Source organism: Styela clava, chromosome 1 (assembly GCF_964204865.1).
Source record: "Styela clava chromosome 1, kaStyClav1.hap1.2, whole genome shotgun sequence".
Taxonomy (NCBI): Eukaryota; Metazoa; Chordata; class Ascidiacea; order Stolidobranchia; family Styelidae; genus Styela; species Styela clava.
Window position 1 is genome coordinate 29,892,504 of NC_135250.1, and position 15,406 is coordinate 29,907,909.

General features: G+C 37.1%; 1 protein-coding gene across 1 annotated transcript in view; it reads left to right on the top strand.

The window, feature by feature from the left end:
- The window catches only part of LOC120334792 (protein lin-28 homolog A-like), a 37,079-nt gene extending 28,552 nt beyond the window's left edge, over nucleotides 1–8,527 (top strand). Inside the window, exons 4-5 of the mRNA XM_039402298.2 lie at nucleotides 3,042–3,208; nucleotides 4,613–8,527. Coding sequence (XP_039258232.2) covers nucleotides 3,042–3,208; nucleotides 4,613–4,886 — 441 coding nt within the window. The 3' untranslated portion in view covers nucleotides 4,887–8,527. The remainder of the gene's footprint in view (nucleotides 1–3,041; nucleotides 3,209–4,612) is intronic.
- The last annotated feature ends 6,879 nt before the right edge of the window (nucleotides 8,528–15,406 follow it).

Here is a 15,406-nt window from a genome sequence, read left to right on the forward strand (position 1 = left end):
TAATAAAAATTCCGATCTGTCAAAAATCGTAGATATTTTTATAGATGACTGGGGTCACCAGACTTCCCGTTCTGTCTCCAGTCTCCCTCTCCTTAAGGTTGAAAAGTTCAATTCAAAATGGAATGTTTAGGAGGATAATTTCATCTTGCTGTCGTGATATTGTCTCCGACAACTGAATAGACAAAATATACGCGTTAAATAAAACTAGGTCCTAAAAGAAGGCCTTCCGATTTAACATAAAATATAAATTTGTTTAGGAAAAGTAGGTAGCGTCTTACTAATTCTGTTTATCATAGACTGGGACGACAAGTTAGGTTAGGGTTCCATTACATTTGAACCCGTAATTTGAACCCACGACAATTGCACCTGCATACTGTTGCACCTATGGAAAATTTTTACGGATATTTAAAACCATATTAACCCTAACCCATAGATTTTAGCACCCTAATATAGATTGAACCCGCGGATATACGGGTGCAAATATATGGGTTCAAATGTATGATCACCCAGGTCAAGACATTGCAGCATCTTTTATCCTCTCTTCTGCTAGTGCATAAAAGATATAGGATTTAAAACATGTTTAAGAAGTGGTACTCCTAAAGTATGCGCAACAAGAAGTCGCATAACCTGAACCCTAACCTGGTACACCAGGGGTGGCCAACACGTCGATCGCGATCGACCGGTCGATCGCCACGTCTCGAGAAGTCGATCGCGTCTGATGTTGAGTGAATTTAATATCATACCGGTACCCTAAAAAATTGCCACTCCAGACCCAGTTTTTGTGTGGCGATTTCATTAAAAATGCGCCCACACAGCCGAATTTATTGGCAGCGATGTAATTTTTCGTATACATTTTTGCAGTTATCTGCATATTCAGCACTCATTCGTTTTTGTGTATGACCTCATTACCGATCAGTCGATCGCGAGCTATTTTGAAGATTTTAGTCGATCGCGGCCGAAAGCAGGTTGGCCACCCCTGTGGTACACAATCTGAGTACAGATTGTGCGCCATCTTGGTGCGCATACTTCTGGAGGTCCCGTAGTTTTATTGGTGTATGATTGATGTCAACCGGGATTCGAGAGTCAGATTCGATTTTGAAGTTTCCCGTCTCTACATCTTTGGGAGTAACGCAGAATAATGATTTCTTCATACGAAAATCGAATAAAAAAGCCATACTCACTAATTATCATAGAACCGTGAAAACTGAAATTACTAAAGTTTTAAATTGCAAATGGTTAAATAGAAGCTTGAGCGCTCCGGAAGTGTGTTTACCAATATGGAGGTAAATGATTTTGTTCGCCTATTTTAAATCAAGTTGTGTAAAAGGACTGAAACCTATGGGCAGGGGATATATTCACTTGACTAACACAAACAGTTCACGAACTCGTAATAAAACTAAAATAAGGTATATCGGAATAAAATTATGGCCTGACCTGGTACACACACGACGGGAGTACCCAAACCTGAGTGTCGCTGCTCGATAACTAGCTTTGGTATCCAACCCCGGTAACACTATGTGCTCTTTTTTCTGTAAATATGAGACGGCTTGTGTTTTATTGATTTTGAATATACAATCGACCATTCCTAATATCGATTGCTGTTAAACTAGATTTTTTTGTGAGCGTTTATTGACTCTGGTCATTTCTTAAGCCAAGTAATCAGACCACGTGGTAATATCAAACATCAAGATTTCAAAATATTTTTGGCGGGAAATTATATCACGTAACAATGGATATGTAGGTCAGCTGACAAAAGAACGGAAAAGCTTAACATTAAGTGTACTTTGTATAATATTAACCCTTTCTTGCCCCCTAATAAAGCCAACTAGTCAGTTTCGCTCACTAAAACTGAATTTTTTTAAAATATAAACTACTTTACGCATATAAACAAAAGTCGGCACGCCAGAAGTATTTGTACCAATATGGAAGTAACTAATTTTGTTCGCCTACTTTACATCAAGTTGTTTAAAGGGACGAAAGCCTATGAATAGGGGGGGTTTCTGCTTCTCCAGCGACCACCCTTTACCTTTGTATGTTCCCTTCCTAGAGAATCTATTGTGCTACCATATAGATAGCACGTTGGCACTCTGGTTGATATATGGCCCGGTCGGCCATTTGGATAACCTTCGCCGTTTAGGCTTTTTACTGGGATATTGACATCCGGTTTGATTTTAGGACATCAACATTGATGCGAAAATTTTCTATGATATAAGTTGAATTTATTTTCCTATTCCCGACCTCGAAGACACGGATTTAGTTCAATGCGACCCTATTTACAACAGTTTTCCGCGTGGGAATTTTCACATCAAATTCTGCAAAGTTCTTATGTCGTCAAAGAGTTAATATTATTCGTGGGAGATTCGAGAGTTCTCGACCTCGAGTGACCATCGGTCATTTTATACGGTATACGAGTTTAAACAGGTTTCCCACGGCATAGCAGTTCAAGCGTTTGTCTGTTACTCAGTATTTTGTTAAAAAATTGGGTACTCCCGTAGTGTGTGAACCAAGATGGCGGACACCGGAACGTAGTATGTGTACCAGGATAGGATTAGGCCAAAATTTTATTCAAATTTTCTTTATTTCAGTTCTATTACAAGTTCGGGGACTAGCCAAGTGGTAGTCATACTACGTTCCAATGTCGTACGTTACGCCTGGTACACATACTACGTTCCAATGTCCGCCATCTTGGTTCACATACTTTAGAAATACCAAAAATGGTAGCATTTCACATATCAGCCGTCGTATAGACCAGTAGTATACTATCTTTATTCTCTCGTGATCATTTTCAGCGTCCTTTCTTCGTCCTATTGTACCAGAATGGAAACTCAATGCCCTACTCAAAAATCCTTAAAACTCACTTGTGGGCCCGAGGAAACTCATAGAAAACACCTGGTTAGAATAGCATATTGTTCATAGTGCGCATTGTTTAAAGCATCGCTCAGAGCGCAATAATTTTCCCCTTGAATTTTATTATTTTAATATATTAATTTTTATTTTTCCGCGTGGGATATTTCGAAAAGTCTATGTTTTCACTTTTTCAGGATGTAATAAAGATGCCTGGCTTTCGAAGTCTTCGGAAAGATGAAAAGGTAGAAGTCTGGTACAAGAAGTCATCCAAAGGTCTGGAAGCTGTGAAAGTAGCCGGTCCCGGCGGCGCTGATTGTCTGGGAATGGAAAGAAGACCAAAACGAAGGAAAAAAGCAGACAAGTGGGTTGATATCACATTTGTAATCTACAGGGTTGTCGTTATAAAAAGCAGAAATTTGTTACACAGCTAAATATTTTTTTTACAAATGATGATTTGAAAACGAGCTTGAAACGATATCCCTCAAGTTAGGTTTTAAAACGCTAAACGAGCTTGGACTTTTGGGTTAACCGACTGCTCTGAAGTGCACGGATGATATTTTGAGCATCTATGAATGTAATGAATAACTTATAATGCAGGGGTGGGCAACTTCACTAGTCGGCGGGGCAGATGTGGAAAATGAAGTACTCGGTGGGCCGGATTATTACATGAATAGTATTCAATATCTTAATCACCTATTTATTCGCTAATGCAAGAAAGAAAATTATAAATCGCGTTTAAAGTAAAGTTTAAACTTTACAAACAATAGAGACCAGAAAACACATAATGAATTTATCATAATCTACTAATAGTGTAATAATGTAATATCAAAATGTACTGATGTCCAGTCAGCGGGCCGGTCAAAATCTCGTCGCGGGCCGGACCCGGCCCGCGGGCCGTATGTTGCCCACCCCTGGTATAATACGTTGTGAAGTTTTCTGTGTAAAAACAAAAAGTTGTTCGACAAATTTTCTGCTTTTCTAGCAACCACCAAGTAGTTATTTCTGTCTAGCGATAACTCCCTCGGAGAGGTTAAAATATTCTTTCCCAATGATATCTAATGAGTGTATTGGCACGATTGAACAAGAAGAAATAATTTCGAATGTGTGTGGGGGGAAGGAAGGGGGGTGTCCCTCAAAGAGGCAAAAATGTTATTTTCCAATGATATCTAATGAGTGTTTCAGCACGCTTGAAAATAAAAAATAATTTACTCACTCACTCTCTATGAGCCCACGTTATCCAACTTGAAAAAATTTAACCCCCCCAATCCTGCCCCCCACCCCCCAATGAGGAATTTTGTCGTTAGTTTTTGGGGAAAAAATTTGGCTTGTATTTGCTGGGGTATTACTAATATTCTTATATTCTTGCTATAATACTTATTTATGCACACATTAAAGATGGCGCTCCAGAAGTGTGTGTACTAATAACTAATTTTGTTCGCCTACTTTACATCAAGTTGTGTAAAGGGACTGAAACCTATGGGCAAGAGGTATATTCACTTGTTTAACACAGACAGTCCCCGAACTCGTAATAGAACTAAAATAAGTAAAATCGGAATAAAAGTATGGCGTTAATTATGGCATAACCTGGTACACACATTACACAAAGCGAGAGTGTGACTTGCGCGTATCAGTAGCTGAAGATCCATCAAATTCAGATTGAAGAAATAAACTACTTTGTATGCTAAGGGAGGGGGGAATCCCAATGAAAAAGGTTGGCAACCACTGCCCTACACCGGAAAAAACTGAAAAAAACTTTATTTTCCAGATGCTACAATTGTGACATGATAGGGCACCATGTGAAAGAATGCACGAAGCCACCAATGGCAAAACGATGTCACCATTGCAAATCCTATTTGCATCTAGTTGCTAAATGCCCAATAAAACACCCCCACCTTGTGGCAACCGGAAGTACTTCAAATCAAGGTTACGGAACTGAACAACAACAACAACAACAACTACCTCATTCAAATGGCCAATCTACCTCAAACCAGTCCTCTACCTCATCTAGTGGACAATACCAAGAGCCTAGATATGGTTAAAGTGGTGAAACTGACTTTATAAAGCCCAAACGGGACATTGCTGCTTAGCTGTGTCTGTCTGCATAGCAGACAAGGTTTAAAAGGCACAGATACATGAGCTGAGTTTGAACAAACCAACAAAGGGGTCTGACGACTTAGTCAATTGGTCATTTGTTTTATTTTTCCTTGAATGAGGACTTTTTAGTGAGTACTTCATGAAACCAATTGCCATTTTTATCGCTATAACGTAATTTTAAATTCAAAAATTTCGCCCAAAATTTCATATAGGCCAATCATTTTATGGCTAAACCGAATCCACACAATTTTCACCTCCACACTCGAAGAGTGACCTGTTTCGATGACGTCAGTTGATGACGTCACATTTGTAATAGGCTTCACACGCCACTGTGCGAAGCTCTTCATTTGATGGTACAATATATCACAACACCTCAAAATAAAATATCCGCAGTATTCGATTCTCTCATTTTGCTGTGTTCAATCAACCGTAACCTCTCTCGTTTTTTCTACCTCAACAAAATTGACCAAGAATAGTGAATGTCGTCACAATTACATTTGAGACACATGCATGGACACAATTTTCATTGGAAAATCATGGTTTTGTGACACTAGGGGCACAATGGAGTTAATTTTTATATTTTAATACCGAATACCTCAATTTTTCCGCGTAGGACGAAAATAAAATCTTTTGAAAGAGCTGGTTTGAAGCTAATCAAACAAAGATTGGCAGATTTTGGCGGGAAATATACAATATTTTGCTGGAATATACAATTTTTGGTGGGAAATATACAATATTTAGCGAGAATACACATTTTTTGGTGGGAAATATACAATATTTCGTATGAAAAATACTATTTTGGGGAGAAATATAAAATATTTGAAGAGAAATATTTAATTTTGACGGGAAAGATACGCTATTTGACGGGAAATATACAATATTACGCTGGAAATATACATTCTTTGGCGGGAAATATATAATATTCGGCGGGAAATATGAATATGATCAACCGAAGTGCAAACGCTTCCTTTTTTTCTTGTTTTATTTTACTTTTTTATGAATTGGGGAGGAAATAGCAAAATCACAACCTGTAGAAATATACACAGTTATGTGTTCTTTTTTAAACTCTCTCATAAATTTGAAAACTTTACAATAATTGAAATTTACCCTCAAAATTTAACTTAAAGTTTCAAATATGAAATCAAATTCTTGCTTTTACGAGTATGAAGTTTTACAGAACTCGTTAAATTTGTGTTATAAAAACTTCGATTTATTGTTTTACCCTTTAAAAATTTTCAGCTAAAGATTGATTAAACATAAAAAGGATTCATTACCAACATAGTCATTGACTATACAAGGCAAAAATTTTGTTTGTGTGCAGGTGTTATTCCACGCAACCATTGCGTTTGATCTCAGGGCTGTTTGTGTTTTGTTTGTACATTTTTTGTTGCTGCCTAAAATTTGATGTTCAATATGACGTCATTAATTGATGTCGTTATAATTACATGACGTCATATTTTGTTTTGTTTGTGATTATTCAATTTTGTTAGAATTGTTGTCTGTTCGACCACATATTACATTCTTGTCACCATTTCGGGGGTAATTTTGTATAATATTTGCGTCAGTAGGAAAACTCTTGATTGTATGGTAAGTAATGAACAAAACCTGTTTCTCATAATAGCCCAGTCTAACGGAGGACAAATGACGATATGGACCATATGTTCATCCATACACATAACCTACTGTTAATATAACAGCCCAAATATTCCTCTATGAAGGAGGCCATTCAAGTGGCAATCAGGACCATATATCCATCTCCATCCTAACCTGCTGTCTATATGGCAACCCAATTGCCTTCTATTTAGTAACGCGTTCAGTTGGCGATTGGATTCAAATACCCATCCTTTTTCCTAACTGTTTTGTTTCTAGAATGTACTTATCGGGTTTAGTATTCCGGGTTTCAAATTCCCTAGACTCAAACCACTTCAAATGGTTTTTAGAAACCCCGTTAATTATGGGTTTGTAATTTTTCATTTGAGATAACGAGATAGAAAAGCACCGGCCAACTTTATAAGATAATTAGTATCATGAGTTTGGGAACCATTTTAAAGAATGGCGAGTGTTTGTTACCAGACTATTTTATAGTAAAGCATGCATTACTGGTAGAAAGCAGATGACTTTTCGAATGTTAATTTCGTCGGTACCACTTGTTCTCAACATTTTTTTCATTGCTCACTTTTGTTGCGCAAAATTTTGTGGCTCATTAAGTTTTTTATATAAGGGAAAAACTACAAGAAAAATGAAAAATCTTTCTGCGAAAACACTTAATATTAAAAAAAAGGAACGATTTTCTCAACCATTGGCCATGGCCCATTTTTGGGCCACAAAAAGATTTTCAGAAACAAATGATAATGCTGTTATTTTCCTACTAAATGGTAATTTCACTTTTTAGTTTTTCCCTTGCATGAGATAGTTAATGAGCCGCAGAATTTTTGTGCAACGGAAGTGAGGTCACCCAAATGAACAGGTCAAAAAACTATTTCCGCTTTCATTTTGACTATTTCCGTTTTCATATGTTTCGAACAATTTTGAGTGTTATTTTTCCGCATGGGAATTTTTTACAATCTGATAAAATTTACGGATCAAAAACTTTTTTTACTTTTACGGAGAGAATTGTAACTTCCAAACATTTAAGAAGTAATGTTTCGGTCTATAAACTGCTATAACTGCAAATCTACCTCAATAATTTAGGAAATAAAACAGAAATTATTGTTAAACCATGCCCGATCGTTTTCTGCCAGTACCGGATTTCTTTGAAACTTATGTTTTCTTCTGTGCTTTGAATGCTTTAAGACAGCCAAGACTTTTGAGAATCCACGTTTTCCGGCTTCCCGTTGGAGCAGCTAGCTGTTACGGTCTAACTTGGCAAATATAATTTCAGAAATTTGATGATGAAACTTTTGGAATAAATTTTTAATTTCCAGTACCGGATCTCCACGAAATTTGTATTTTTTTCGTGCTTTCCCGTAGTCGCTTTCTTGAAGGGCCACAACAAAATGTTGTTACGATGCTTTAGAAAAATTCTGCACTGAAATTACATCTTTGGAAATTCACCAATGGCAAGTTTATTCAATGAAATATTCCACCCAGACATAATGAGCTCGAACTCTGGTCTCCGTCAAGCAGTTTTTGTGTGTACTTTTCAGGGGTGTCGTTTTTTTATTTAATTTTTTGTGGAATAAGGGGAAATTTTGGATTTGGATTGGACAAATATCTAGCACAGTGATACTCAAACTTTTTAGGCTGCCTCCCTTTTCTAGGATTTGGCTTTCAAAGTCGTTGCAAACAATTTCATAAGCTGAGTTTCCAATATTTCCAAAAAACACAATATATAAAGTATCATTTTTTTTACAAAAATTCGCTAATTTTGTATTCCACAAATTGGCCATGTTTTGTATTTACAGACTTCTTTTAAAAAAATGTCGAAAAGGGGAATTTGTCATGATTTTTCGATGTTTCTTGCATGATCGGGTATGGTTTAATATAATTTCTGATCTAGATGACGTAATGTTGTTTGTTTTTGAGTTAATGTTTGTCTCGCGATTTTCTTACAATTTTTGTCAAAGACGAATATTAAACACCATGATTTCTGTGTGTTGACTACTGGAACCAGGGGCGTTAGGAAGGCATTTTTCTGTACCATACATAGCACTTATTTATTGCTTGAAACGCTTTTTAGACACCCAAGAATCTTGAAAATCTATGTTTTCCGACCAGACTCTATAACTCAGGGTGGTCCAAACCCAGGCCTGCGGGACAGATGTGGCCCGCCGCTTCATTTTCTGTGTCCCGCGTCACATTCGGAGAATAATCAAAAAATCGCATTTCGTGTTGTTTCGTAATGAAATTAACAAGAAAAAAAATCTTTTGACATATTGTTACATCACTAATGTCACTGAATTGACTAGTGTTATGGCTAGCCGAGGCAAATAGCGAAGTTGAAAGATGTGCTTGGCAGTCTGACTTGTTATCTGACTTTCCATCTTTTTGGTCGGGAATATATGCCAACAATACAGGCATCATTGGAAACCTAAAATCGAATGCGGGTAACTATGTGTTTGCACAATAAAAGTGTTTGTTTTGTATTGCACTGTTTACCCATTCTTGGCACTATTGTGGCCCGCGAACAACGCAAAAATAAATTTGTGGCCCGCGGAGCCCACAACCTTGGACCACCCTGCTCTAGCTCCTATACAGTCTAACTCGGCAATTGGAAGTTTCAGAGCAAAGTTTCGGGAGTACCAAAGTACCGCTCGCGACTTACACTTGGTGAATTCGGTGATGTGTGATTAGTGAGGAGTATTCGGCTTTATGGATTCCCTTTCATTGAATCCCCGCTGCTTTCAACAACTGCTGTAACCAGTGGTGGGATTCAAATTTTTTGTCAGCCGGTTCCAACACAAAAGTCATATTTTTCAACCGGTTCTGTTACAAACACAACATTGCAGTAATCAGTAATTCTAACCGGTTCGCTGATTTATAAAATTCTGTGAGACTGTTCTATAGAACCGGTGCGAACCGGCTGAATCCCACTACTATGCGTAGATCTATTCTATATACTTGTATTCAGATTATGGAACATTCACACAGAAGAGGTTTTGATTCTGCGTTTTAAAAAATGAACCACGGATGCGAATAGTGCTGATATTGTTGCGACTTGTTTAGTGGGTTGAAGGTCGAATTCCTTCTCCCTCCCCCGTTTTGAAATATAAAAAAAATTCGATACTCGTGAAGTATGCGCACCAAGATGTCGCATAGCCTGAACCCTAACCTGGTACACAACCTGAGTTCAGGTTGTGCGCCATCTTGGTGCGCATACTTCAGGAGGTCTAAAAATTCTGTATCATACATACCATTTTCGTTGCTTGACAAGCTTTTTAGACCATTAAGACGCTTGAATACCCACGTTTTTCGACTTCCGGCACGACCTGCTAGCTGTTACTGTCTAACTTGACAATTCCAATTTAAAAGATAAAACTTCGGGAATGAATTTTTTTAATTTTGGTTCCAGACTGAACTGACTTAATAATAATTACCCTGCTGCATTTTGGAATCAGTTGGGACTTCCAATGTTCTTCAGCAGGGCTCGTATTTCAAGCGATCAGGACTGGGGTGGACAAGATTTTGGAAACCAGGGGTCAAAAATTTTGTCCGCCCAGACTGGTGGGCCATGTATGTGTGACGTAAAAAGTTACATTTTAGGAAAAGAATTTTATTTACAGTGTTACAAAAGTAAAATTTAAAAACAATAAGCATCGTGCCAAAACTAAATTTAATCTCAACAAATTCCTTGAGCTATTTTTTAGCTAAAACATCAAAATTTGATTTTAGTTTGATTGTGGCAGCTGCAGATGAGCCAGATTGAATTACCCAACGAGCCGAATTTGGCACACTGGTCGTATTTTGCCCATGTCAAGATCAGAAATGACATAAAATGCCATTTAAAAAAATCTTGTCCACACACCCTCACCGCATTTCGTCAAAGAGCTGAAACAATTTCCTTTAGGATGCTGAACTAGCAAAACATCCTTATGAAGATTCGTATTACTATTTCCCATTCATAAAATACTTGTTAAATATAAGCCCGTTATAGTACTATCGTGCGTAAGGATAAGATGTAGCGCTTCTATTGTTTGGTTTGGTCTACATGTGTAGCAAGTGTAACTCGATCAGTTTCTTTTTATTGGAATGGACAACTTAATTTGAAAAATAGGCAGTAAAATTAACTCGAATATACCAGTATTTGCTTTAACAGCTGTGTTTTCTTTTTGCGAAACAACCATAGGAAAGGGCTGTAACCAGCAACGGAATTTAAAATTTTAAAGACGGTCAATTCGTCTATTACTATTGTTTTGTACAACTTAATATGAAAAATAGACAGCGAGATTAACTCGAATATAACAGTATTTGTTAACTGCAGTGTTTCCTTTTTCGAAACCTTTCCTTTTTTAAATTTTATGAATGGTTTCCCTTTAGTATCAAACCCTCTAACATGCCTAGCAAGGGTATGGCGATCACTTTCTCAGTATTGGAAAGGCCACTTGCTATGGATAGTATGTAGTTTGTATTTCCATTTCCCATTCATAAAATACTTGTTAAGGCCGATCACAAATATAAGAGTGTTATGGTACTATCATGCGTGGGGATAAGATATATTCTATTGTTTGGTACATGTGTAAAAAATGTAAAACGTCAGTTTCTTTGTATTGTGAAGGATAATTTAATATGAAAATAGGCAGTAAAAGTTACTAGAATGTACAGGTATTGGGTTACTGCTGCAGCACTACGAAAGTGATGTAACCACTAGTGGGATTCAAAAGATCTCACTAACACACGGGTTCTCACTAACATGCCTAGCAAGTGTGTGGCGAACATTTTCTTTGTATTGGAATACCTTAATATGAAAAGTAAGCAGTAAAATCAACCCGGATATACCAGTATTTGTTCACTGCTGTGTTTGCTTATTGTGAAGCGGGCATACGAAAGCGCTGTAACAAGTAGTAGAATTTAAAAGTTTAGGAACGTAATATCAGATTAGAATATGCTTGTTTAATATGGAAAAAGGCGGTAAAAGTTACCCGGATATACAAGTATTTGCTTAATGCAAAAAAGGCATACGGAAGCGTTGTATCCACTATCCAGTACTGTAAGGATGAACCGGTTCGCTTTGGTATTAAACTCACTAAAATGCCTGCAATTATTTTTCAGTATTAAAAAGGACAACTTACTGTGGCAAGTATGTAGTAAAATTAACTAAAATATACCAGCATTTGCTCACTGCAGTGTATATATGCATGACCTCCCAAAACCAACTTCATATCTCGGCCTTCTGGGCTGGGCAGATTTTGTTGATATTTATTCCAAGAAGGGGAAGCCAATAAGACGGCTTAATTACGTGGCTTCACGAAATAATTCAGATCGGTCATAGGAATAATGGCGCTTCAAAAGTGCGTGTACCAATATGAAAGTAACTAATTACGTTTGCCTATATTACATCAAGTTGTGTGAAGGGACTGAAACCTATGGGCAGGAGTACGTATGTTCACTTGGCCAACACAGACAGTCCCCGAACTCGTAATAGAACTAAAATAAGGAAAATCGGAATAAAATTATGGCCTAACCTTAACCAGGTACACTACGAGAGTACCGAAATAATTAACCAGTTGCTGCAGAAACAAAGTCATTGAATCAACAAGGTAAATTCCTTCTCATGTGTCACATATTTATCGCATGTGCGAGAACGAAATAGTTCGTTCACCGCAGGTTTACGAATCAATAGCGCCACCTTACGGGTACAAAAGAATTCAGTTCATTTATTCAGTTGAATGTGGAAAGGCGAATTTTTATAAATCAATCAATCAATCAAATCGTTTTTTATTTGTCATTCTGATAAAATATAACAAAATGAAAACAAGAAAAATGAAAAAATATTTGTACAGAATGACGGGATAACCGCGAAATGACCATTCGGTCTACTTGTCAGCGGCAACCTTAAAATAGCTAAAAACTTATGGCTACAAAATTGGCACAGCGCGAAACGTTTTTATGCGAGAACAGCATAATCAGGAATAATTTGGAACAAATGGCATAGCGGCAATACAAAAACACAATAAATTAGTTTACGCGTTGATACGATGCACAAAGTCCTCAGCAGATATAGGTGCGATATGTTTTTGCTGGGGAAGTAGCCGAGAGCGTAAGCAGCCCAAAATAAGGAGGGGGGGGGGGCAATTTTTGGTATAATGACGCAATACGCCCTTTTACTCCAAACAAGGCTAAATAAAAGTAGCAACTGATACCTAACAATACCTTAAACTTGAAGAATCGCTAACAGACTTACCTCGCTGTAGAAGTTATCCAATCTATATAAACGCGCAATTTCGTCCATCTCGGTTGGTTCATTTGGCAAAAAGGATGATTAATAGCAGGCCATTTTTCAATGATTTGTTCAAGAATAGAGTAAAATGACGTTGTAAAATATGTAAGAATTTATGTCTTACTGCAATTGTCGCAAAACTACTCTTTAAAAATGGAAATTTGGGGCTACATCTTTGCAAGTAGTAGCGAGACCAATGATCATGCCGACGTGGAAAATTTACTCTCCGAATCATTTGAATGTCACTCCAGATTTCCGCCGATAAAAATTTCTACCTTTTACTCCCTGCCGACAAAAATATTGGATTTTTTCAGCTTTGAGAAAACAAAGTTTCAGCCACAAAGATTTGCCTTCGTCAATTGCCTGCTGATAATAATTAGTAATAAAGGCGCTCCAGAAGTGTGTGTACCAATATGAAGGTAACTAATTTGGTTCGCCTACTTTACATCAAGTTGAGGGACGGAAGCTTATGGGCAGGGGGTATATTCACTTGGCCAACACAAACTTAAAATTATGGCTAATAACCTGGTACACATACTACGGGAATACCCTGATAGAATAGTTGCTAGTTTGCTTAAAAGCAAGGTCCCGAGCTCTGAACTAAAAGTCGAAAACGTACTGAAAAGTAGCAATCGAGCGTTAGGCGTGCAATATGGAGGTAACTGATTTTTTCCGCCTATTTTACATCAGGTTGTGTAAAGGGACGAAAACCTCTGGGCAGGGGTTATATTCACTTGGCTAACAAAGACAGTCTCGTTTAATAAAAAAACTAAAATAATGAAAATCGGAATAAAATTTTTCCCTAAACTTAACCTGGTACATACACTCACTACGGAGTACAGCACGGATGTACCGGAAATTCGGTAATCGAAATTCTGAAAATCAGAATCCGGTTCCAGAGAGTTCAAAATACTCTTGTTCCGACTCCACTATTGATAAAAACTCCGATTCCACAATCCTGGCGTGACCTACAAACGTCAAGTTTTCGATAACTTTTTTCAAAATATGTATACTTCCAAGTTCTGCGACGCAAAGCTATCCCATGTGACGTATATGCAAAATGGCTTCCGTGGAAAATTTTAAAAACGCACCCCCTTGATTACTGACTGGCAATTTGTAACGACTGTTGTTGAGTTGAGATAAATGTAAGTTACTATTTGAGTAAAAATATGAGTTTCAATTAATTCCATGTTGAAATCAAGAATTCCACTTGGTCACAACGAATAATGGACAAAATTTTATTTCGACTTCAGACGGGACATTGCCGTTCAAATGAGCACCTTCATAAAATAGGATGCCATAATAATGAAATTTGCGATTTCTGTAATGTTCCAGAGACAGTACAACATTTTTTAATGAACTGTCGTGCATATAGAAAGTGAAGACATCTAAGATGAAATGCCGCGATTATGGCATTGATTTTCAACTCAGACCTATCTTTAGCAATCCTAGCATTTTCCCTGCTCTTGTTGATTTTGTGAAATATACCAAGAGAGTACTATAAACATATACAAAGTTTGATTTGAATTGTCTGGCGCAAAAGACTTAAATTGTTGAAAGCGCCATATACTTTCATACCACACACACATGTTGAAATCATTTTATTGAAACATTTCACCATCAAAAATTTTCGCCTTTTTTGCGCCACAATACGAACGGCGCCCACGGCTCAAGAGATGGCTGCCACACCCTAGATACGTCACTATTTATGTAGCAACAGTCTAAAATTAATATTAAAAAGAAGTATTTATACGTTAAAGTTTTCAATATCAAAACGATTGCGAATTTTATCGGCTCTGCAGCACTGGTCCTCAGCATAATAAATTGAGCAGGCTAGTCCACATAAAAGCAGCCGAATGCGTATGTTTGTACCCTGTAACGCTGTTCAGAGTAAATAAGTGGACGCCAAAAACAAATACGATGACAACCAATTTTGACCTGAATACGTCAAATACAAACGTCAAGTTTTTGAAAATCTTTTTTCAAAATATATTCTTTATGGATTCTACGACGCAAAGCTATCCAATCTCATCTCTGGCGGCATATGTATGCAAAAGGCGCGTATATATATATATATATGGCAAATTTTGATTACTGACTGACAATTTTTACCCACTTTTGTTGAATTGAGATACTTGTATGTTAATATTTGAGTAAAAAATACAAGTTTCAATTGATTCCATGTTAAAATCATTTTATTGAACCATTTTAAGATTAAAATTTTTCGACCTTTTTGAGCACACAGCTCGATAAAATTAGTACCGGAGTCGTATTCTAAAACTCGTTAGAGGTACAGGCTTTCAATGAGAATAAACGAGTTAGATTTACCTGCTTGAACTCAAATTTATCGCGCATACTCAACAGTTTATATATTAATATTGAAAAGGGTTTCATTCGTTTAATATTTCATTATCAAAATTCGATTGCAAATTTTATCGACTCTGCAGCCGTTGCTCCCAGCGTAATAAATTGTCTAAAAAGGCAGCCGCATAAGTAGGCTATGTTTGTCTCCTATAACGCTGTTCAGAGTTAAATAAGTGTAAGCCAAAAAAAAGATGCGCTGACACCCAATTTTACCCTGCGCACACA